This window comes from Thermobia domestica, chromosome 5 (assembly GCF_964235325.1).
Source record: "Thermobia domestica chromosome 5, izTheDome1.hap1.1, whole genome shotgun sequence".
NCBI lineage: Eukaryota > Metazoa > Arthropoda > Insecta > Zygentoma > Lepismatidae > Thermobia > Thermobia domestica.
Genome location: NC_137458.1, coordinates 151,943,217 through 151,966,759, shown reverse-complemented (window position 1 = coordinate 151,966,759; position 23,543 = coordinate 151,943,217). Strand labels below are relative to the sequence as shown.

Sequence of the window (23,543 nt, the reverse complement as noted above, 5' to 3'; positions counted from 1 at the left end):
CCTGAGTGATGCTGATATTTTGGTTCACTCTCTTTTCACATGCACCTCTTCTTCCTTCACCTGCAATATTTCAGTACTTGCGATGTGATAATTTCCTGTGGAATCTTTCCAGAACTTTTCCTATCTAGTTTCCATTACTTCGTTCGAACAGGGACATTTTGTCTTCTTCCTACTTTTTCCTTAATGCAAACACGAAGTGGTGTTACTCCATTGAACTGTCATCTGATATTACTTTGCAGTCCTTTGTATCACGACCGTTTTGTCTCTTCTATAAGATGAAATCGATATGAGGCCTTGAGGTATCTCTCTTATATATAATAAGATGATCTTCTTTCTTCTTCTAGAAGGTATTTAGGATAGGGAGATCGTATGCTTCTGCCATTTGTAGTATATTCTTACTTTCCTTATTTCTATCCTCCAATCCAGATCCTACGTGTATTCTTTCATATCATCTTCGTACCACATGTCCCTTTAGATCTCCTGATGGAACAAGGTTCTCATGTAATGAACAATTCTGCAGAACATAGCTGCATCCAAAATTCTTGTTTTGTCTCCTCATGAGGCATAAGCGCTGAGTACATTCAAGGCTTCTCTTTCTTCTAGTATGAGCTTGAACATAATAATTCTTTCGCTTACTCTTTTCACGTCCATCAAGTTCTCCTTTATATTTTTATCCAAGGCCATTCTAACGCTATTTTTTCTGTTGTTGTCTCACGTGTATATGAGCTTGTATCCATTTCCTATTTCCTTTGATCTTGAACCCTTTCGTTTAGTCTCCTAAATGCATGCTATGCTTACTCTTCTTATCAGCATCTCTAATAAATCGTAGCTCCTACTTGTCAAGGTTCCAATACTCCACGTTTCTATTCTCATCTTCTTCTGATTTTCGACTCGCTTTTTTAGCTCCTTCCGTTCATTGTTCAAGTGCAGTCCTTGCTCATTTCTTACAACCTTAAGGCGATTGGTCCACGCGTCGATTCTGGGTACCCCTAGCCTTTTTATCACTCACATTCTTTTCTTGATCAATATTTGATTCAGCAATTGTTTTTACAACCGGTTGCCCACCTGACATCAAACTTCAATTTGGAGAACCAGGATTTTCTTTCGGAAGTTAGTTCAATTTGGAAGTCTGAGTACTACTGAAATGTGCCGAACTATAAGGGTAACCAAGAAAGTTCGGTCGCTTTACCACCCACCATATTCGAACATTAATATGACACCTAAGACGTATCTGGAAGATCGAAAATAGTCCCTATCGACGATCTTCTGCCAACTTTCTGGAAGGCCATGGATTCCATCGCGGTAGAAATTGGTGGGCCGTGAAGCGAATAAAATATCAAGTGCATTTTGCACCTCTACTAGGAATTTGAACTGGCGTTCTCTAAGGTGATTGTCCAAGAAATGAAATACTGATAATCGGACGGCGGAATGTCCGGGGAGTATAACGGATGCAATAGTGTTTCCCATCCAAGGCGTAGAATGGTGTCTCGGGTGATCCTAGCCACGTGGGGCTTAACGTTGTTCTGTAAACAGGAGGACCCCTTTGCGATTCAGAAGTGGTGGCTCCAGAGCTTCGAGTTTTTCTTGAACACGGCTCAACTGCGGACAGTACACATTTGCATTGATGCTCTGATCACCTGGTAGTAGTTCCCGATACACGATGCCGCGAGCAATCCACCAAACACACAGGAGGATCTTCTTCTGGTGCAGTACCGGTTTCGGCTGTTTGGAACCGGTTCATGGGATGCTAACCAATGACGACGGCGCCGTGGAGCTTCGTACAGGACCCACTTCTCACCACATGTCAACATCCTGTCCATAAATGGCTTCTTCCTCAGACGAGACAACAAAGAAACACAGGTGTCTGCTCGTGTAGTCTTCTAGCCCGGAGTCAAATCATGTGGGACTCATCGACCCAACTTATAGGGCTTCCCAAGTTGATGGAGATGCTGTCGAATGGTTCCTTCACTCCAACTGAATTGCAGTCTCAGTTCCTCACATGTCTGATGACTGTTCGCCTCAATTGCTGACTGAAGATCTGCATTTTGTACGTGTGTTGGTCTTCCCGCACGTGGTGGGTCTTTGAGGGTTTCGCCACCGTCCTTAAACTTGTTAAACAACCGCTGCACTGTCTGTGTAGTGACGACACCCTTACCCTCATGCAGCGGCGTTTGACCTCGGTTTGAACTCGTAGAACATACACGCCCTTTTGACGCTCTGTATAGGTCCCATGTTCACTGTCCTTACGCAGGTTTACGGTGTAACTGTACTGACACAATCAGGTAGTATGTTGGATATACCCACACCAACAGCTGACCTTCACCTTATCTCTATTTGCATTCAAGTCACGGTGTGAGGGCTAATTGAAGACAGACCTCCACAAAATGCGACAGAACTTTCTTGGATAACTTAATATTGTTAAAATTACAAAAGCTACTACTAAAAGTTTTAATATGAAGAAGAATGGAAAACTCAATTTGCTTGAGCTCAAAACTAAAATGTTAGGAATATTAACGGAGAATTAATATTTTCGCGTAAATAAGTAAAGAGTAGCATAAAACGTATTTTTAAGTTTTGTTAGTGTGGAAACACTACTTCGACTCATATAAAGAACTATGTACTACAAGTACTATGTGTGTCATGTTATTAAAAGATAAGCAATAGACATAATCCTCCAATTAAGAGTGTATTTTGCTAAATATACAGTACATAAGCAAACAAAAATTTCCTCTAGCAAAATATCAATTAATATTGGCAACGAACAACATACCCTTCAACGCCACAAAAGTTCGTTATTTTTCGATTTTCTCAAAAATCGCATATGAGAATTCACCCTCAAGCACATCATCTCATTCAGCTTGATACAATCTATCATCTCACAACTCTTATTTATGTCAAATTTCACCAACAATGAAGGCAGCTTGATACAGTCTATCATCTCACAACTCTTATATATGCCAAATCTCACCAACAATTAAGGCTTTAAACTATGAATCGTAACTGCAATTCTAAAGTTCAAAAAGTTTAAAACAGTAATCGAAAAAATGTTTTAAAACCTTCTAAAACTTTAAACAAAGGTTTTAAAGTGATCAGACAATCAGATTGCATTATGAACAACTTTCCAATGATCAACCAATCAGATCACACCAAGAATAACTTTCTATTAAAAATCTTAGACTGTAAGTTGTTACTAAAGTTGAGAGTGAAATTGTAGTTGTGGCATATCAAATTATTTTAGTAATTAAATATCTGGTATCGAGCCTTAGATTTCTTCACACTAATGATCTTATAATGTCAGTCATAGTTACAACCTCAAAGTTTAAATGTGTAATTGTTACGTATATCAATAGGATACAATAACTACCTATCGGGCTTCAAGTCTAAAATTTGAAGCTTAAAGTAAGAGTCAACCAATCAGACTCCACTAAGGATAACTTTCCACCAATGACCTTAGATTATGAGTTACAACTAAAATTCAAAATGTGAAATTGTTATTGTTACATATCAATCGGTTTTAATAATTATCCATTAGGTTCCAAGTTCTAAAATTTTACACCAATAACCTTAGACTATGAGTTGTCCCTAAATTTCAAAGTGTTAAGATGATAAATTAGATCAACATTCTCAAATTTGAATTTTGACAATTTTTTTTACCTATGAAAGAACACAAGTTGATCACTCAATTTTACCAGATTTCTGGAGAATAATTGCGATTTTTTTGACAACTCCAAAATTTAAGGATGGATCAGATGTACTTCTACCGATCTCAAGGTACTCTTGTTCAACGAAAGACAATGTAACCTTGTGTTCATTCATATGATTATATGCTACAATCCATCTTAGTGAACGTTAAACACAACATTCGCGTCTCGTGCTAATTCAATTTTCCAGCGAAAAATTAAATTCCCCGCTAAATATAAAGTGTTACTTTTGACAATATACAGGGTGTCCGGAATGGGATTGACGGTTTTTAAAAGTGTATAGTTTTAATATGGTCAGAGATACAGAAGAAAAAAAAAACATGCATTTTAATGGAGAACTCAAAAAGTTTATTTGGTCTTACAAGTCATTCTAACTCAGTGTAACTCCACATGAGCTCCATTTGTAACTCTTACTATATCTAGCCTGAACTCAATCTCTCTCCACGTATTCTGCAACATCTGAGGTGTTACTGAAGCAATCGCATTCCTAATACGGTTCTTCAGTTCATCAAGGTTACGCACCTTTTTACCAGAATACATAAGATCTTTCATATACCACCCCAGAGGAAGAAGTCCAGAGGGTAACATCAGGAAAGCGTGGATTCCACCTAATTGACCTATCACGGCCAATCCAAGAGCCAGGAAATTCAGTATCAAGGTACTCCCTCACTTGTAGGCTCCAATGTGGCAGGGCACCATCCAATTGGAATATCATAAAGTTGCAAATGTTGTAACAGCAAAGTGTTTAAGCATGTCTAAGAACACATTTCCTGTTCTAGTTTGTTCTATGAAAAAGAAAGGGCCTATAACTGCATTTGTGTTAAAGCACACCAAACATTCAATTTTGGACTGTCTCTAGAATGTCCTATGTACGCATGCAGATTTTCAGATCCCCATATCCTAACATTGTGTCTGTTAACACAGCCAGACAAGTGAAAAATTGCCTCATCAGAGAAAACAACGTTCAATAGGAAATTATGGTATAATCAATCCTGTCCAGAATTTCAGTAACAAATGCTGCTCTCTATGGCTTATCGTTGGGCTTAATTTCTTGCAACAATTGCACCTCATATGCGCGCAAACGCAATCGTTTGTGTACCACATCGTGCACTGTTGACTTTTGAATTGCCAATTGCCTGCTCGCTGAGCGAATTGACTTCCTCTGGCTATGTGAGAAACACTCTCTTATTGCTTCCACATTTTCTCCTGACACACGCGATTTACCACCGCTATGTTGTTTTACTACACTCTTCGTTGATAAAAATTTATCCTTCCACGCCTGGATATTGTTTGCGTGATGGAGGATCCTTGTGGTAAACACGTCGAAAGTTTCCTTGAACTTGAATAACACTTTTTGTCTCTGGAAACCACCACACGCAGTGCGCCTTTTCGACTGCCGACGCCATTTCTGTTTATCGGCGATACTACCACTGTCACCGGCAGTTGTTCAAGTATAAAAAATTCCTGAACAAAACTTTTTATTTTTCCTTCAATATGAATTTTTTTCTGTATCCCTGACCATATTAAAACTATACACTTTTAATAACCGTCAGTCCCATTCCGGACACACTGTATTTTTGACAATATTGTATCCATAAAAGTTGAATAGGACCCACCAAATTTAAAGAAGTATATGTTCAAGTCCTAGGGAACATTTAGCAATATATATTTTTACCAATTCTCAAATTTAAGAGGTAGAGCTCCTTCGTGGCTAAGCGGTTAGCGTACGCGCTTTAGGCGTGGGAGATCCGGGTTCGGTTTCCGGCGGGAGCTCATGTGGTTCGGATTCCACGTTAACGAGTAGGTCCCGTCTCATGTAGCCTCGCTGCTGAAGGGACGTTAAAATCAAACTCAACCCAAATTTAAGAGGTAATGCATCGTACCCGACCTAACAAATTTAAAAGCAAAGTATCAATGTACCCACACTCTATGACAGAAAATTGACCCCTGCACTCATCTATATAAACATATAATACACTAAAGTCTCATAAAAGAGAACATAATAGATCAGAAACCTCCAAATTTTGAATTTTTGACAATTATTTACCCATAAAAAAGAGCAATCAGTACCAACTAAATTTACGAAAATATATATTCGAGTTCTAGAGAACATTTACCAAATTTTAATTTTTAACAATTCCCAAATTTAAGGATGGACCAATGTACCCCTCCCAAAATGGAATATTTAGGCATCAATTTACCTAAGTCGTATGAGAAGAGCATATACACAACAATTTAACCGTATGTTGTAGGAAAGTCTTATCTAAGAAGTTAAATTAGGTCAATAACCTACCACATGGCAATGTGAATATGTTGGCAGTTGTTTATCTGTAGAATAGGATAAGCAGAACCACTCAAATTTACAGTTATATATTTGAATCCTAGAGAGCGTTTCGCAGATTTTGCTTTTTGACAGTTCCCAATTTAAGGAGTGGTCCTATATACCCCTTCCAAATTGGGGGGGCCACGGTGGCTCAGTGGTAGAGCGTTCACCTCTGATGTTTGAGGTCCCTGGTTTGATCCCAACCCTCGCCAAGTGAACTTTGTGGTGGACAAACACCGTGTGCGTGGGTTTCCTCGGGGTTGTCCTGTTTCCTCCCACTTTCTTCATGCCACCATTTCATTCATTACTCATCATCTCCGTCTCCTTTAACCGTGGGACGTAAAACTAAAATATTTCATTTCATTTCATACCTTCCAAATTATAAGAAAGAAGCATGCATTTACACATGACCTATGAAAAGAGAATGGTCCCTTGTACTCGTCCATATAATCAATGTGTTAAAGGCTCCGCAAAGAACATAAATTAGGTCAATAACCGAGCACGTAACAATACTATTATTTGGCAATTTTTTACCCACACAAGAAGATAAGCAGGGTACATATTTGTATTCCAGAGAACATTTACCAAATTTTATTTTTGACAATTCTCAAATGTCATAAGTGGTCCTACGTACCCTTCCGAAAAATTAAGAGACGTATATCAATGTACTCATGTCTTATAAAAGAGAATGGACTCCTATACTCACCCCTATAACCATGTAAGATATGGTCTTATCAAAGAGAATTCAATATGTCAAAGGCCTCTAAATTTAAAAATTTTGGCAACTTTATACCCATGAAAGGGAACGAGATGGACCACCCAAATTTATAGAAGTATATACTCTGATCCTATACTAAAATACAAAATTTTTAAAATTGGCAATTTTCAAAATTTAAAGGGTAGCTCTATGAACCCCTCCCAAAATTTAGCAAGTAAGCCAAGGTACCCTTGACAAAATTTAGAGAGGATGGTCTTATGCACACCTTATACTGCCCCTTGGCCAGGACCATGGCCTTGAGACAGGGACCCAGGTACACAAAAATTTCATCAACTAACGATCATACTACTATGTTTTATTTTTGATTTTAATGGGCTACAAATATCAGCCTTTCAATATTTACCTGAGGTCGCGAAAACATCACATTGATTATATCTTCCATTTCTGATCTATTTGCAGAGTAAGTTGTAAGTGATTGTCTTTCTCACTCTATAAATATCTACTGTGTTGCTATGGAAACTCCTTTGTTCCCTATTTCTTCAAGATTGATTCTGATGTAATTGGATGTCTATCTTCATTTACTATCTTCTCTTACTTTTGCTGAAATTTATTCAGTCACCTTATAAATGACTGGAAGAGATTCCATATAAGCTCGCTAAGTAGCAAGGCTGTTCTTAACAACTCACTGTTCAACTTCTTGGCACGAGGGAAAAGCACAAGGACATGGTGGATATGGATTCCGGCAGAGAGTTAACACTAATTTCTTCCTTAAGCTGGAAAAAGCCCCTAGTGAAACACAGAATATGTTACAGCAAGTATATAATGATTAGACATTACAGGAAGCCATCTTTCTCCAGCATCCAAAAAACGTGAAGCGATAACATTCGAAAACAAGACAACGTTGATCCTGTTTTTGTTGCTAAAGCTTTGTAACTGTCTGAAGAACAAACGATAAACAAAAGCTCTTATAGTAACGTTTTGAAACGTTTGCATTAAGCAATTCGGCGACGCCGCCCTTTATTTATGTGCACCCGTGCAATGGTCTTAGCAATCGAATAATATTCCCTTATTCGGCTGATCGTTTACCGTATGATTTTTTCTTCGTGCGAAAATGCCCTTGAAAGAGAAGTGTCGTGAAGAAACCTAAATGGCGATGACAGATGTGTTGAGAAGCATCCCTGTTGAAGCTTTCTATGCTTGCTTCCATGACCTGCAGAAATGGTTGTAGCTTTTCGAAGATAGCCGAGGTTATTACTTCGAGAGATCTAAACCCATTAAGTCGAAAGTTGAACAAATTTCATTTTATAAATAAATTTCAGTAACTTTTTTTGGACAAAAATGGTATTTTATTATAATAAAATAATTTTTTAATGTATCAATATCTTGATTATGGAATACTAACACAATTAATTCTGTGTCTTTCTGATCACAGCAGCTTTCGGACTAAACTTCAGTTTCAACTTTGGCGGCATATATTTTCAACTATTCCCTGAAATTGGAGTGTTTCGACCTCTCATCAGGGAAAGGGACATCAGGTTTAGACTTTACACTAGGTAAGTACAACAAAACATTTTATATTGCTTTTACAAACTAAGTGATTTATCGAGTAGGTAATATGCATATTTTTTTTGCAAGTGTCATAAGTTCGATTCCTGTTAGAAATGTATATACAGATTTGCATCACTTCTTAAGTTGATGGCCCATATCTTGTGCAGACTTAAACAGAATTCAGAATGAAAGAAATTCATATTTTATTTTGAGATCTCGGATTTTTAGATTAATGTTGGTGTTCTTTTAGTGTAAGGAATTACTTTCTGAATCTAAGAGTTCCTGTTGTCAGAATCAAATCCGCGGATTTGCTCGACGTTGTTTCATTTTCTAGCAGTCTCTTAGTTCCACCAATTCTTCCATCGCTACTCATTTATTTATCCCCCGTTTCTTTTGGTGTCTAAGGCACAACAGCAGAACGTTGTATTAAAGGATTCGCTTTTCATTTTCAAAGTCAAGAGTAAATAAGTAGTGGGTGTTTTAGGTTGTTCACGATGCATTTCTACAGCAATGCACCGCTGAATTTCACGACAAGGTAAACAATGCAAATTTGTTAACAAACACCTTCAAGTGCATGTGTGCAGTATCACATAGAAACGTTGCTTACGAAAAAAGGAAAACCGTTTAAGAGAGAAAGACTCATAATTTGATATGTGAACTACCTATTATATGAAAGAGAAAACATACGATAAAATTAGTTCCTCTTGAGGTGATATATCTTCCCTCAAAACCCCGACGATTACTTACTTTTAAGTTCTTCTTAGATTCTCAAAAACACAAACCAATTCACTGCAGACTACGTACACCACATTCCTGAAGACTGATCACAGAATTGACGTCAAAGAGATTTTCTTCATGTTGTCCTTTCTTCATTACATCCAGGAATAAAGGGACACATTAGGCTTCTTTAGATGCAAGTTCTCAGCTTCTTTTTCGAGTACTCGATTATTAGCAAAAATATGGGACTCTAGCAGTACCCTCTTTTCTGCCCTTCTATATTTTAATAGTTGCTTGATGGTCTGATAAGCGGTTCAGAAATGATATATCTCCTCGTAGTTGTTTCAGAGCATTTATTCTGATGTAGGAATTTCATTTTTTTTAAAAATTTGTCCTACGATGTTCCTTTTTTATAATATTGCCATAATTTGTTGAAAATTTCGTGTATTAATAATATTTATTCGATCTTTCCAATTTCCCGTTTATTTCAATTAGTTAGTCATGTTTTGATTTGAGTAACTTATATGTGGTTGTGGAGATACTAAAGACCAATTTTGTTACCCACTGAAATACATATATTTAAGAAAATTCTTCTGCATTATGCGAATTTATATAAGTTTAGTAATTTCGTATTCTAAATATTCGATTTCTTTAATAAGGATAAATAGCTTCAAAATTATTTCCCCGGAAAATTCGATGATTATTAAAAATAGGCGGATTATATTGATAGTCCTTCCATACGTTTTAATGTAAGCGTTGCCAAGGACATAGATGTGTGGATCCCTGATTTGAGGAACGTCAAGGTTGAGATTAGTTACTTGATAGTGATTGGGAAAGGAAAGTAGTTTTGTTTAATGTGGGTTCTGGAATATATTTAGCAATTTTGCTAATTTCATCAGAAGTAAAGTATGTTTGGCAACTGAAGTATAATTAATAAAGATCTAAAAGAAGTATTGAACTGAATTTGCTGAAGAAAATTTATTTAATAAAATAATTTGGAAAAATATTTTAATTGAATGAACACCTCTTATTTAATCAGTGATTTGGTTGATTAATAAATCTTGATTATTACCATAAACTGAACCCTTAATTTTATCTTCAAGAATTCTTCGAAAGTACGTTAGAACTAAATGTAATGTTTTGTCAGTTTTAATACTACAGTTCAAATTACTTTTGCTGGCAGAAGTTGAAATTTTGAAAGCATGGCAAAGACAACTAAAATGAGTTGTTGCTAGTTTAGTTTTAGTTCCTTCTTCTACAGAGTAAAATAATTATATTTCCGAACACTGCACAATATTTTACTGCTTAACTAAATTATTAATATTTGGCAAAATGAAAGTCTTGGTGAACACAAATGTACGTTTGTATTTCAATTCAATGACTTTAAATTCATACTAGCGACAGAATTCCTCAACAACCAAGTTTTGTTCTCTAGAATATTACTCATTACCACATTACTAGAATATTACTCACAGCAAATTTACATCAAATTTTCACAGCAAGTATAGTTTAGAGAAAAATGTAATCTCAATTACAATTTTGACAGATTTACGATAAATCAGATTGCTGTTATAAAAGAATGATAAATACTAATTTTTATTTTAAGTAAAATTTCGTTTTTAGCATTTGTAGGGATATAACCTAACAGCAGCTAAAATGATAGGCCAATTTACATAAATTATTACACTTTATTATTATTATTATTATTATTATTATTATTATTATTATTATTATTATTATTATTATTATAAATACACATATGTTTTTAAATAGTAAGTAGAAGAGTTACAGAACATTTTGTTTGCTACAACCTTTAGTTTTTTTATTGAAACGGCAAAAGACAATTAGTATTCAGAATATTAGAAAAATGAACAAAAAGAACTGAATTCTCGTAACACCAATTTCGTTTTCTTGGCGACATTAATGATTCAATATTGAAAAGAAAATTCCATATGGACACATTCAAAACCATCTACTAGTTTGGATAATATGCAGAATAGCAAAATTAGTAGTTTTTTTTAAGTATATAATTGTCATTGCTTTTTTTTCTCTACTTTGGTGTTTAATATTATACTTGTTTGTGATATACAAAAATTGTATTATTTCGTGTTCATATAAAGCAGTAAAACAAATATAATAATAATAATTTCCTTTGCTACCGACAACGCAATTCAGAATTTATAAATTGCAATGCAAATTTAAAATTGCATACCAATTTGTTACGCAAAAAGCAAAAATCACAATAAAAACGCATGATACCTATAACGTTATATCACACATGAAAACGCGATCTAGAAGACTTGACATTTCTAAGAATTTTACGGTCATGTATTTTTTATGTTATTATTAAATTTTGTAAAGTATAATCCTTAAAGAAGATTATATAGAATCCATAAATAGTATTAGTTTGCCATACCCCTTCAGGAGAGAGTTCATTGTTTAATACTTGAAGCCATTCCTGACACAGTTCATGTACACATGATACACTTGTGTACGCATGTATATATCAGAGAAAGTTTTCTTCGTTTTGATTGATGTACTTAACTATTTTATGACATACATTTAATTTATTCTTCCCTAAAATCATAACCACTGACGCAATAAATAATAAAATATAAAACATGGTTTAATGTTGAAGAACATCTATAGATATTTACTCTTTCTTAACAACCATGACGAATTGAAACAAAAGTTGGTATTCTTTATTGTTCAATTATTTTCGCTACATTGACTGCCATTCTTTAGGAGCTCTAAATAATACGCATTGGGTTGATTCTTCAACTGTCTTGTTTACTGTTATTATTTATTGAAGTTGGGGTAAACCGAATTGCTGCCCGAGACATATGTGATAGAGTATTACTAAGTGTGCTCAATATATCAAAAAAGTTTCAGGTGTAAAGCTCAAAGGGTTTAGAAGATTAGAACATCACATGGAGGTACATGTTATAGTCGTAATACATAGTCCAAAACATAAGAGAGAAGTCTTATACCTATTATTTCCTCTAAACTAGTTTATGTTCGTATGTCCAGCATATTTAAGTGATGAAACACAAGAGAAAGTTGTTTGTTTTGCAAATCCGAAGTGATTTTGTTATTGCATAGAAAAGTTACCAATTACTACAATCAATATGCAGTTCAGAAAAAGAGTACATGCCTCGTAGAAATACTCTGCTCACAATGAGTAAACCTGATAAACGCAATCAAGTAGAACTTGAAGTATTTGTCGTTCACAATTCCGTCAAAACAGTAATCGTAAGGAACGATCCTACTTTCAGGCTCCTCATTCAAGTATCCAGCCTTATGGAAAGCGAATCGAATCACGTTTCGAAAGCAAGGAGCACTAAACTGGTAAACTGTGAAGATTGAATTTCTTTGAACCTGTCACGATACCAAATATTCAATTTATTTCCTGTTATTGTTGTATCAGTGATGAAACGAACAAAGGCTTTGTATGGATGAAAGAAGTGAACATCCAGAGGATGAATCATGCCACCACATCCACCAGGTATCCGTCGTTCGATCAATACAAAGCCTTCTGGCACACACTGTGACGAAAGACTGTCATCTTTGTTTGCAGACTATGAATCAAGTAACAAGGACTTCCTTTCTATCACCCAGAATGCTTTTCCATATGACGTTCGAATAGAAAGTCTTAAAATTCTAATTGTTCATGTTCGTTGTTTTACCAACAAATGAGATTAAGATTATATTAGTCGGATCGGCTGGTTTTACTGCAAGGAACCTACCGTTTGGTTCAACCACCAGACCATACATGGAACGCAGATTTTTTTCCGTTTATGGAAACAACCGGCATTATCATATAGGAATGAGATGTTCCATTCACATATCCCACTGTTGTTTTGATCTTCACTAATCCTTTCTTCCTCAACGTCCTGTATGAATGTAATTCCTTCTCGAATCGACTTTCTTCCACATTGAAGACATTAGCAGCGGGAATGTCATCAGTGATCATAAGATCACGTACAGAAATAGACTACAACATGTACTTTCATGTGACGTTCTAGTGGCTGTATCTCCTAAACCCTTTGAGCTTTGCACCTAAAACTTCCCTTGACACATTGAGCACACTTAGTACTACTCTATCACATATGTCTCGGGCAGCAACTCGATTCACTCAAACATGATCTCTATTTGTGAGACTGTGTGAGACGTATACTTACAGTTTAAAGCCAAATCCGAACCACCAGAACTCATTCAATGCTCTCGTACTGGGAATCGAACTCAGGATCCCCTACATCAAAGGTGGACACGCTAGTCACTAAACTAATGGGAAGAGCTCGTTCATAAATGGTTAGTGTTTCTGACTTTAGTACAGGAGATTCAAGTACGAATATTGGTGGAAACACACATGATTTGAATTTCATGTTAAGCTGTAAGTCAACGTCCCTATAGCTTCAGTATTGACAAGGGTTTAAGGTTTATATCAGTATTTTTTTCTTTGGTAACTTAAACATCGTAGCCTGTTCTAACAAATGTTGAACTCCATCCTGGCTAAGCGGTTAACGTACGCGCCTTTGGTGTGGGAGATCTGGGTTCAATTCCCGGTGGGAGCTCATGTAATTCGAATCCCATGTTTTTTTAAATTTATAGGTCCACGTCTCATATGGCCTTGTTGCTGAAAAGAACGCTACACTGAAAACCAATCCAATTCAATCAATCTAACAAATGCATGGATTATATAATATGATTTTAAGTACCCTGAGCTAGAAAAATCTTAGGTTACATGACAATAAATCGCAACCAAATTCAATGTTCTGGCACACAGATCTAATGTGTTCGTAATCATAATTGAACATGTCAATCTAGAGAGGTATACATTGTGTTAAGTTTTACAAAGCGCACATATATATATGACTGATTTCTGATCTAGTATTTGGATTAAATTTATGGATGAAGTACTGCAACTCCATACTTTTCAATGAATACTAACATGACCGTGATCATTGATCTAGAATACAAGTGAAATACGCATAATCGTAAAATAAATAAATAAATAAATAAATAAATAAAAAAAGTTCATGATTTGATTTTGATTATTTTTCTGTCCAAGGTTAACATTTACTTGCTATTTAAATGGCATTTATTGTGCCCAATGAATTGGTTTAGAAACTGGATTGTATGTAACTCGGGAACCCAAAGCCTGTACAACATATTTCACACGGTAATAAACCAGATCAAGGTCCACCCCGATGCCAAGTTGGGTTCCGATTGGATGTGTTCGGTGTATGGATTTTTGTTTTCGCATATATGACACAAAATTTGATTGCACATAACTCGGAAACCCAAATTCTGCCAACATATTTCTCACACTTACACAGTAGGTCAAATTCTACGTACATGCCAAGTTTAATTACGATCGGGTGAGTTTGTGTATGGGATTTTGCTTTCAAGAACATGACATAAAATTTGACCATCTATAACTCGGGAACCGTAAGTCTGCACATGTTTCACACGCTTATGTAACAGGTCAAAATCTTCCACCATATACCCATTTTGATCTCGAGTGAATGAACAACATACAGTACATATTATTGTTTTCGAAATACGACGTGAAATTTGTCCGTAACACGAGAACCGAAGGCCTGCACAACATAACATTTAACATGCTTATATAGTAGATTAAGTTCAACATCACGTTAATGTTGATCCCGATCGGATGAATTTGGTATGGGTTTCCTGCTTTCGAAAATATGACGCAAAATTTGACCACACATAACTTGGGAATTATAAGCCTAAATAATACAATATTTCATACACTGAGAAAAAAAATGTAGGTGACGTACTTAAAAAGATAGGTTACATACGTAATTCCTGTAGTTTTTGGACTTAACGTATAGCAGACGTATAACTGAAAACGCGTGTTTTATAATACTTTCTGTATAAGTGTTCCATCTATACGTACTTTCCGTATGAAACAATGTAGGCGGTCAGGATCTCACATACAAATGGACGTATATAACATATAGCTTAGGAATGTAACATAAGTATATGCATGTGATATACGGAAAACTGTTAGATGTCAGACATCCTGCAACGGCATGATGTAACACCTAAGGGCAGTGCCTATGTAGCATACGGATAACGTATGCTCCGTACTGATGTCTATAGTAAGCAAAAGGATACCGCATATTTGTACAATATACCGCTGTCCGGAGAATGGATTTTTCTCTGTGTACGCTTAGACCTATATATCAGGTTAAGGTTATCTTCTTCTCCTCTTTCTCTTCTAGCCTGTTTTCTCAGTGAGCTGGGATACGTATTCCAAAGGTTTTCTTACATGCCCAAACCATCTCAGTTTCCTTTCTTGCAGTTTTCTACTACTGGTTTCACCTTTACTGTTTCCTGGATCACTTTATTCTTAATTTTGTCCTTCCGCGTCACTCCACACATCCATCACAGCATCTTCATCTCCGCAACATGCAACTTCTGTTCCTCTCTTTTCTTCATAGTCTAACATTCCGCTCCGCATAATACGGCAGATTTCACTACTGTTCTGGCAGGTTAAGATTACCACTTCGAAATTTGATCTCGATCGAATGAGTTCGCTGAACTAGTATGTTATTGTACCCTTGATTTTTGAAGGAAAATGGAATGAAGGGCTACTACAATGGAGGATCTAGCCCGGTGCAATGAGGGCGCAGGCCCCTCAGTTTTTTGAATGACAAAACTAGTTTAAGATATTATTTATATATTTTTGAAAGTTTTTATTAAACTCATGATATATCTATTATAGTCTGGGTTATGTCTGGTCACCCTGTTTTTACTTTCTAGAGCCGCCACTGGGCGACTAGTACAATGTATAGTGTCATTGACTTCTAAAAAAAATGAATTAAGTAAATAGGAAAAATGTTGCATTACGTACCCTTCTTTCAATCTCGCATATTTACTACCTCTAAATTGAACGTCTCAATTTCTCCTATTAAGTGAAGGAGTAAATGCAATTAACTGAAAAACAAATCAATGTATTTTCTCGAAAACAATACGAAAGTCGAGATGAGAAATACATTTTTTTAAATTCGAGACGAGCGGAAAAAAAATACAATTTGTGTCTCGTTTTCGAGACAAGACGAGAAATGTCACGAGTCTCCTAAGAAACGCTAATTCACCCAAGTCTTAGGTTTTAAACATTGTTCTACTGTTACACGATTTATAGTATAAAAACTATACGTTGGTAAAGTGTTCGTGGGATCAGAATGATGAAGTATGATATCAACGTTTAAAAATACGAAAATCATTACACAGTATGTTCCAATAATATGTAAATATTATTTGAAGTTCTTATATCATATCTTTCATGGTCCTATCGACGCATGGAAGAGTTATGATCAAATAAAGAAAAAACTCAGGGAATACATGTTGTACATACGTAAATTTACAAAACAAGTCGAGACAAGCTTTCCGAGCATCAAGACGAGGAGATATTTCTGCCAAATTTATGAGACGAGATTGGAAAACATTATTCCTATGATCGCAAAGAGCTTCTTGGGCCACACTTTCCACCGCTTGGACGTGTATCGTGCAGCACAGTAGTGACAACAGTCCTATGGTGATCTAAGAACTGAATCACAATAGTCACCCGGATCTAGTTCTTGCTTCTTAGACCCAGTCGGACCCGGAAGTAACTCAAAAAACATCAACTCTACAGCATTGGTGCAGAATTTTATAATTAAATATTGAATCCACTATTGGAGCTCGTATATTCACGTGTTCAGTTACCAATATGACATTTCACAATCATGGTACACTCTTGAATATCTTAAATACAATCCATGTTTATCCATCTTCCCATGCTGAAAAATAATATAGTTTTTTTTTTTTTTTAACACAGTCTACACAAAAATATTTAACTAAACACTTTGGGCTCAGCAGCATCTCTCATATTCTACATGATAAGTTTTACAGTGTATCTCTGTTTGTTTTGGTGTTGAATCCAGTGCTAGCAATCATTTTCAGCAATTGAATTCACCAAATCGGAATGGTCCCTTCCAAGATTTAGCGAACTAGTGTTGCCCGCGAGATTTGTGAAATGTCTCGATTCGTCTCCAAAACAAGTCGAGAACTATCATGTTCATCTTCTTGTCTCAAATTTGAAAATTTCTTGTTTTCAAGACGAAACGAGACGTTTCTCGTCTCCTGAACAATATTATAGCCAACTAGGCAACAAAAGTAGCTTATTTTGGCTCCGAGTATAGTGAAATGTTTGAATATTATATTGGCAACGCTGGTTCAGCAACTCAATAACTATGAATACAATTTAAATACCACAAGAGGATATTGCTTATAAAAATAAACTTTTAAAGTAGTTAATCAGCAAGTGAATAATCGGCTGATAAGATAAAAATACTCAGCAGGTATTAAAAATGCCAATATATTCTATAATCCGCTCAGATGACGTTAGTTATTCTGTTTTCATGTTTAAAGTTAGTTAGTAATTTAGTAAGTAATAAATTGCGAATGTATACAAAGAATTCATACACGCGTACAATATATATATTCTTTTAGATATAAGATCTTGACTTAAATTTCATAGAAAACGCAAGAGTTAATTAACGAGCATCAATTGAATGGTCATGTAAAGCCTTTTGCTGCTCTCTTTATAGTTCGTTACGCGTCAGAGACAGAATATCTAAAATGACCATTTTGCATGATAACATTTTAGTTTTCTTTTCAAATGCTAATAAAATTTGTGATCCATGAACGTAGAACTAAAAAATTCCATAACTTATTAGAAACACGAAGGTTCATCACTAGAGAAACAAAAGCTTGCAAGTAGATCTCATTCTTGTCAAACCAAACCCAACCAGGGTTGAAGTTACTTATCTCTCTACCATCATCTTGGCGTACATATGGTCTTCATTCCAGAGATATTTTTTTATTATTATAATTTCATCCAATCTCTACGCAACTGAGAGGTCTTGTTCTTCTTACAACGCAATCCACTCATCTTAGACTATGATAAGTAATGAGACCAGGTCTGGAAACATTGTTTTATTGATCTGATCTGTACAGGGACTTAAAAGCTTTCGAAGTACTCTCCTCTTGCGTCGATGCACTTCTGCAATCGATGTTTCCACGCTGCAAACGCCCCCTGGAAGTCAGCAGCCGGCATGTCCTTTAGAAATGTGGTCACGGCTGCTTGGATGGCTGTGACGTCTGCAAAACGGGTTCCTTTCAAGCGTGGCTTCAGCTTCGGGAAGAGGAAGAAGTCGGCCGGGCTCACATCTGGGCTGTAGGGTGGTTGTGGAAGGACTTCCACCCCAATCCGGGTCAAAAAGGAGGTCACTAAGAAGGCGGTGTGGGCAGGGGCATTGTCGTGATGCAACTTCCACCGGCTAGCGATCGCCGGTCTTTTCCGCTTGACGCTCCTGTGCAGTCTCTCAAGGACTTGTTTGTAGAAGGCGGCGTTGACGGCTTGTCCTTGGGGTACAAACTCCTTGTGGACCACCCCCACATTGTCAAAAAAAACAATCAACATTGTTTTCACCTTTGACTTCGACATTCTGGCCTTCTTGGGGCGCGGGGACGCAGGAGTGTGCCACTCCGCGCTTTGACGTTTCGTTTCAGGGTCGTACTGGAACACCCACGACTCGTCACCTGTTATGACGTCATCTTCAAAGTTAGGGTCACTGTTCATGAGGTTCAACAGTTCCTGACAACAATCAACACGTCGTTGCTTTTGTTCGTCAGTCAACACTCGCGGCACCAGTTTCGCACAGATTTTTCTCATTCCCAATTGTTCCGTCACAATCTTGTGCACTGTTGTGTGGTTCATATCGAGTTCATCAGCAATCAATCTCAACGATAATCGACGGTCTGAGTTCAGGAGATCCCTCACTTTTGCCACAGTTTCGTCCGTAGTCACTGTTGTCGGGCGTCCAGCCCTCTCCAGATCCTCAACGCTTTCCCGGCCGTTCCGGAACGCACTGTGCCAACGAAACACCTGGGCTTTGGATAGGGCTTCCTCTTTGTAGGCCTCCGTGATGAGAGAAAGCGTCTGAGTAGCCGTTTTCCCCAGGCGAACGCAAAATTTGATCGCATAACGCTGTTCGATGGAACCCTCCATGTTTGTTGATTTTCCGCCGTGACAAGAATGTTCACAAGGGCTTTGTCCAAGGCTTGTCCGCGCTCCACTAAGGCTCGGAGCCAACTGACGCGCGGTGCGTTGCTTTGCTCGGACCCCCCCCCCTACATCCTCCATCACCGACAAACCCGCTCCAGCGACACGCGCGCCGCGGCGCGGCGAGTCTCATTACTTATCATACAGACCTTGTATTGTGGTGTTCAACATTATGTATCTATATCATTCAACTTTTCTTCAACTCTTTCTGTGTCATTAGGGTTGGCAACTGGCAGTTCACAGACAGGGCAGGAAGTACACTCTGTTTCAAAAAGAATATACGTATTACGAAGAATTATTTTGTATAAACTATCGATCGCTGCGCCACCGCTCGGCTATTGGAGAAACGAATACATAGTCTAGTTTATATTAATAGCTGCTAGATGTCAGTTGTCTTCTGCTTTGCTTGGTAACCCTCACATGTTTAAAATGGCTACTCCACAGCAGAAGTCATTTTGTGTTCTCAAGTTTGCGAAGTGCAATTCCGTGATTACAGCGCAAAGACGTTTCAGGTTGAGGTACCAAATTGATCCTCCGAATGGGTGGAACATTCGCAGGGTATCGACAGTTTGTAGATACAGGATGTGTATGTAAAGGAAATAGTCCTGGACGCCCTCGTGTTCCTGAAGAAAATGTTGCACGAATTCAAACTGCTTTCCAACGTAGTCCTTCAAAATCAACTCGTAGTGCCAGTCAGGAGTTACAAGTGCCGACAACAACAATTTGGCGTGTTTTGAGACGTCGGTTGGTTATGAAGCCGTAAAAGTTACAACTGTTACAAGCTCTGCGTCCTGATGACAAACGCAAACGTGTGGCGTTTTGTAACGAGATTCTGGATGCTATTGACAATGATAACACTTTTGCATAACGCATCGTGTTCAGTGGTGAAGCGATTTTCCGTGTTAGTGGTCAGGTAAACAAACAAACTGTTCGAATTTGGGGTCTACAGGATCCACATGCAGTCATTCAACATGTACGCGATTCACCCAAAGTCGATGTGTTTCATGTTATAAAACTGATTGTTTCCGAGGCTGCACGAAGACTTCATTTTTCTACAAGACGGGGCACCGCCTCACTGGAGTCACCAAGTGCATGAATACCTGAATGAAACTGTACCGAACCGTTGGATTGGTCGTCAAGGAGCTGGCGACTTAGCATGTCTCAGCTGGCCTCCACGGTCACCGGATTCGACACCCTGTGACTTCTTCCTGTGGGGTTTCGTTAAAGACAACGTTTATGTACTACCACTCCCACAGAACCTGAAAGAGTTGAAGAACCGGATCCGTACTGCCATAACATCAGTGACGCAGGACATGCTTGCCCGAGTATGGGAGGAATTTGAGTATCGATGTGATATTGTTCGTGTCGCTGATGGAGGACATATTGAACATCTGTAATTTGAACTTTGAACTGTAATTTGAACTTGAGAGGTTCGTAAATATGTGAGTAAAATTTCATATTCGTATGTCTTAAAGTTTAATAAATATATACATTCGAAATACGTATATTATTTTTGAAACAGGAGTAATATTGCTATTCTGAATAAGATCAGTAGCCCGTACAAACATCTTATCAGCAATATATACAAGGTGTTTCAGATAAAACATCCAGAGGTCATAAACCACAAACGGCTGAAGATAAAAAAAAAAAAAAAGATCTTTTGATTCTGATTCTGAGTTTAGTGTTTGTGTGTTCAGAGCACATTTATGAAATGGCCAACATTCAAATGCAAGTTTCTTGAAATTATCTGTTAATATGGTGCAATGAAAGAACTGCAAAACCATAGCAGATATCGTAACAAAATTTAGGCAATCACACACAGGTATTCAGTCGCAAAGCGAAGTAGAAATCGATGTTATTGTTTTTTTCTGATCTTTTGAATGCTATATCGAATTGTATACGTTCCCATTTAAAAATTTCGAGTAACTCCTCAGTGTTCCATGATGGGAGGCCTCGTGGAACAAACATAAAGCTACATTCAGTGCACTCTATGATATTTTCCTATTTTACTCTTTGTTTCATACTTATATCTTCAGATGTTTATGGTTTATAAGCACTGGAATTTTACCTAACTGCAAAAACCTTACATTTAAATGATGCCCATTTAGTAAACGGTGCCTCAGAGGATTTAAAAAAAATATATTATAAAAGTTTTGTTTATTTATGATATTTTCGATGATATATCAAATCACCTAACTTTCCATTTTGAAGTTTCGAGCGACCCCCAGTGTCCGATAAAAGGGAGCCCTGTGAGGAAAAGAGCACAGATGATTGAATGCGCCAAATGACATTTCCATATCTTACTTCTCGTTTCATCCTTTTGTCTTCAGCCATTTATGATCTATAAGCAATTGGAGTTTTTTTCTCTCTTCTGAAATATTCTGTATATGATCGGTAGTTTAATTTTATTTGACACTATTCAAGTAACACATTCAAGAGAAATTTAGTTATTAACTTTCATTCCTGGTATCTAACTTTTTGTAAGGCTTAATTGTACAGTATATTTCAAGATTTAAAATAGAATTATTCTTCATCTACGTATTTTGATCATGTTTAAGGGATATAAAGAGTGCAAGTATAATTCTAAAAAATTAGTATGTCTTCTCATACGACCTTATATTATTTCCTATTAAGTCTACATCATTGTAATACAGTGTATGTCTTTTATTGTAGTTTTAAAATTTCTCTATTTTAAATCTATTATTTTCCCCATAAAATCTGACCATCAGAAAGTCAGAATAAGACGTTTCACTGTTCTATACCTTAGGAATTAAAAAGGAAACTTCCTATCATATTTATATTTCATTGCTAGCTTTACTAAAATGTAATCCAGAAATACTATTGTATAGGGATTACGCTGGCAAGAAAACTATAAGAAAATTTTCACTAACACTAGGTAGTACAGAAATGAAATTATACTCTAAAGCTTTGTGATAATAAGGTTTGAACATTCTGATACGAACTGACTATTTTATTGAGCACAGCAGGTGAATGTTAATATGGAGCTATAATTCAACTCAAAAAAGAAAGAAAAGAAAAAATTAGCATGTTGATTATCGCTTGACCGTTGATAACTTCTTCTTCTTCATATTCGAAATTCTACAGTATGTTCCACTGACGTATTTTATGATTCCCTACGTAGAGAAACAAAAATTGATTATTAACTCGAGTGAACTACTGGAAGTCATGACCATAAATCATGAATTAAATACAAGAAAGCTTAAAAAAATTGTATAAATCAATATATTCGTAAAACAAAAGTGAATTAACGGGATTACTTTAAAACAGTTGTGATATGTTTATGAATGGTGAAAGTCAACGTGTTAATTGATCAGTTTCAGCTGGAAGCCCACGTACTTGATAAAATTTAACATAGATCCTAAGCACACATACTCCTGTTGAATATCAAACGCGAATCTCTAAGATCAAAGGTAAAGTAGGGGCTGACAACAAAGTTCTGTAGCGAATAATAATAATAATAATAATAATAATAATAATAATAATAATAATAATAATAATAATAATAATAATGTTGGGAATTAGTGCCTTTTATTTATTTACTTATTTATTTTTAAGTTTTCTTTGGGCGTAATCACTAAAGAAATAGCTTCTTCTTCTTTTCCGTTAAGTTAATGGCTTTTGACCTCCACCAGACAGTTTCAAATTTACAAGTAACCTAAATAACCACCTTAATTACCTTCATGACACTTTTGACGACCGCATTCATTAAGTTGTCCTTGACAAGTTCAAGTTCACGAACCATAACAAAATTCTGTTATGTCTGGTTTAACTCTTCTTTTGGTCGTATTCGAGACGTATCGTGGTTTAAGCTTCTGACCTTGAACGATCAAAAGTAAAATCGATAGACCATCTAAAAAAAGACAGTAATTACTTTCATGTTAAATCAGTTAAACTTTTTGTAAGAAATCAAAGTTTACAAATAAATAGATTACTTGATGAGAGACTGTTTTGGGGGCTACTTGCTGGATCTACTTATAGATTACTTGGATGTGTTTAACGTCCTTTATAGCAGCAAGGCTATACGAGACGTGGGCCTACAGTTTAACATGGGATCTAAACTACAAGAATTCGAATCTAGGTCTCCTGCGTCTGAGATACGTTCGCTAACCATATAACCACGAAAAGTTCATTTGAAGTTTAATGTAATTTTGCATTTTATTTAGTGCGTGTGTGATGTGGGACTAGAATTTGAAATGGGACTCATTTCGCTTGTGTATCTACCAAGATTTAATCTGAATATCCTACACCAAATACAAGACTTCTAGCAAGTTAGCCACAAGACAGCACAGTACTAAACAAATATGAATACTGTTTCGAAATAAGTTTCACTAGATACACTTTTTTTTTTTTTTTTTTTTTTTTAATGATACAATTTGT

General features: G+C 36.5%; 1 protein-coding gene across 4 annotated transcripts in view; it reads left to right on the top strand.

The window, feature by feature from the left end:
* LOC145686185 (pancreatic triacylglycerol lipase-like) overlaps positions 1-23,543 on the top strand; it is a 144,185-nt gene that overhangs the window by 39,358 nt on the left and 81,284 nt on the right. For 2 of the 4 annotated variants that reach the window (XM_081759210.1, XM_081759213.1), the window contains exon 2: positions 8,178-8,295. In XM_081759210.1, the coding sequence (XP_081615336.1) occupies positions 8,178-8,295 (118 nt within the window). Of the gene's footprint in view, positions 1-8,174; positions 8,296-23,543 lie in introns of all 4 variants that reach the window. The other 2 variants (XM_081759209.1, XM_081759212.1) reach the window with 1 other exon arrangement.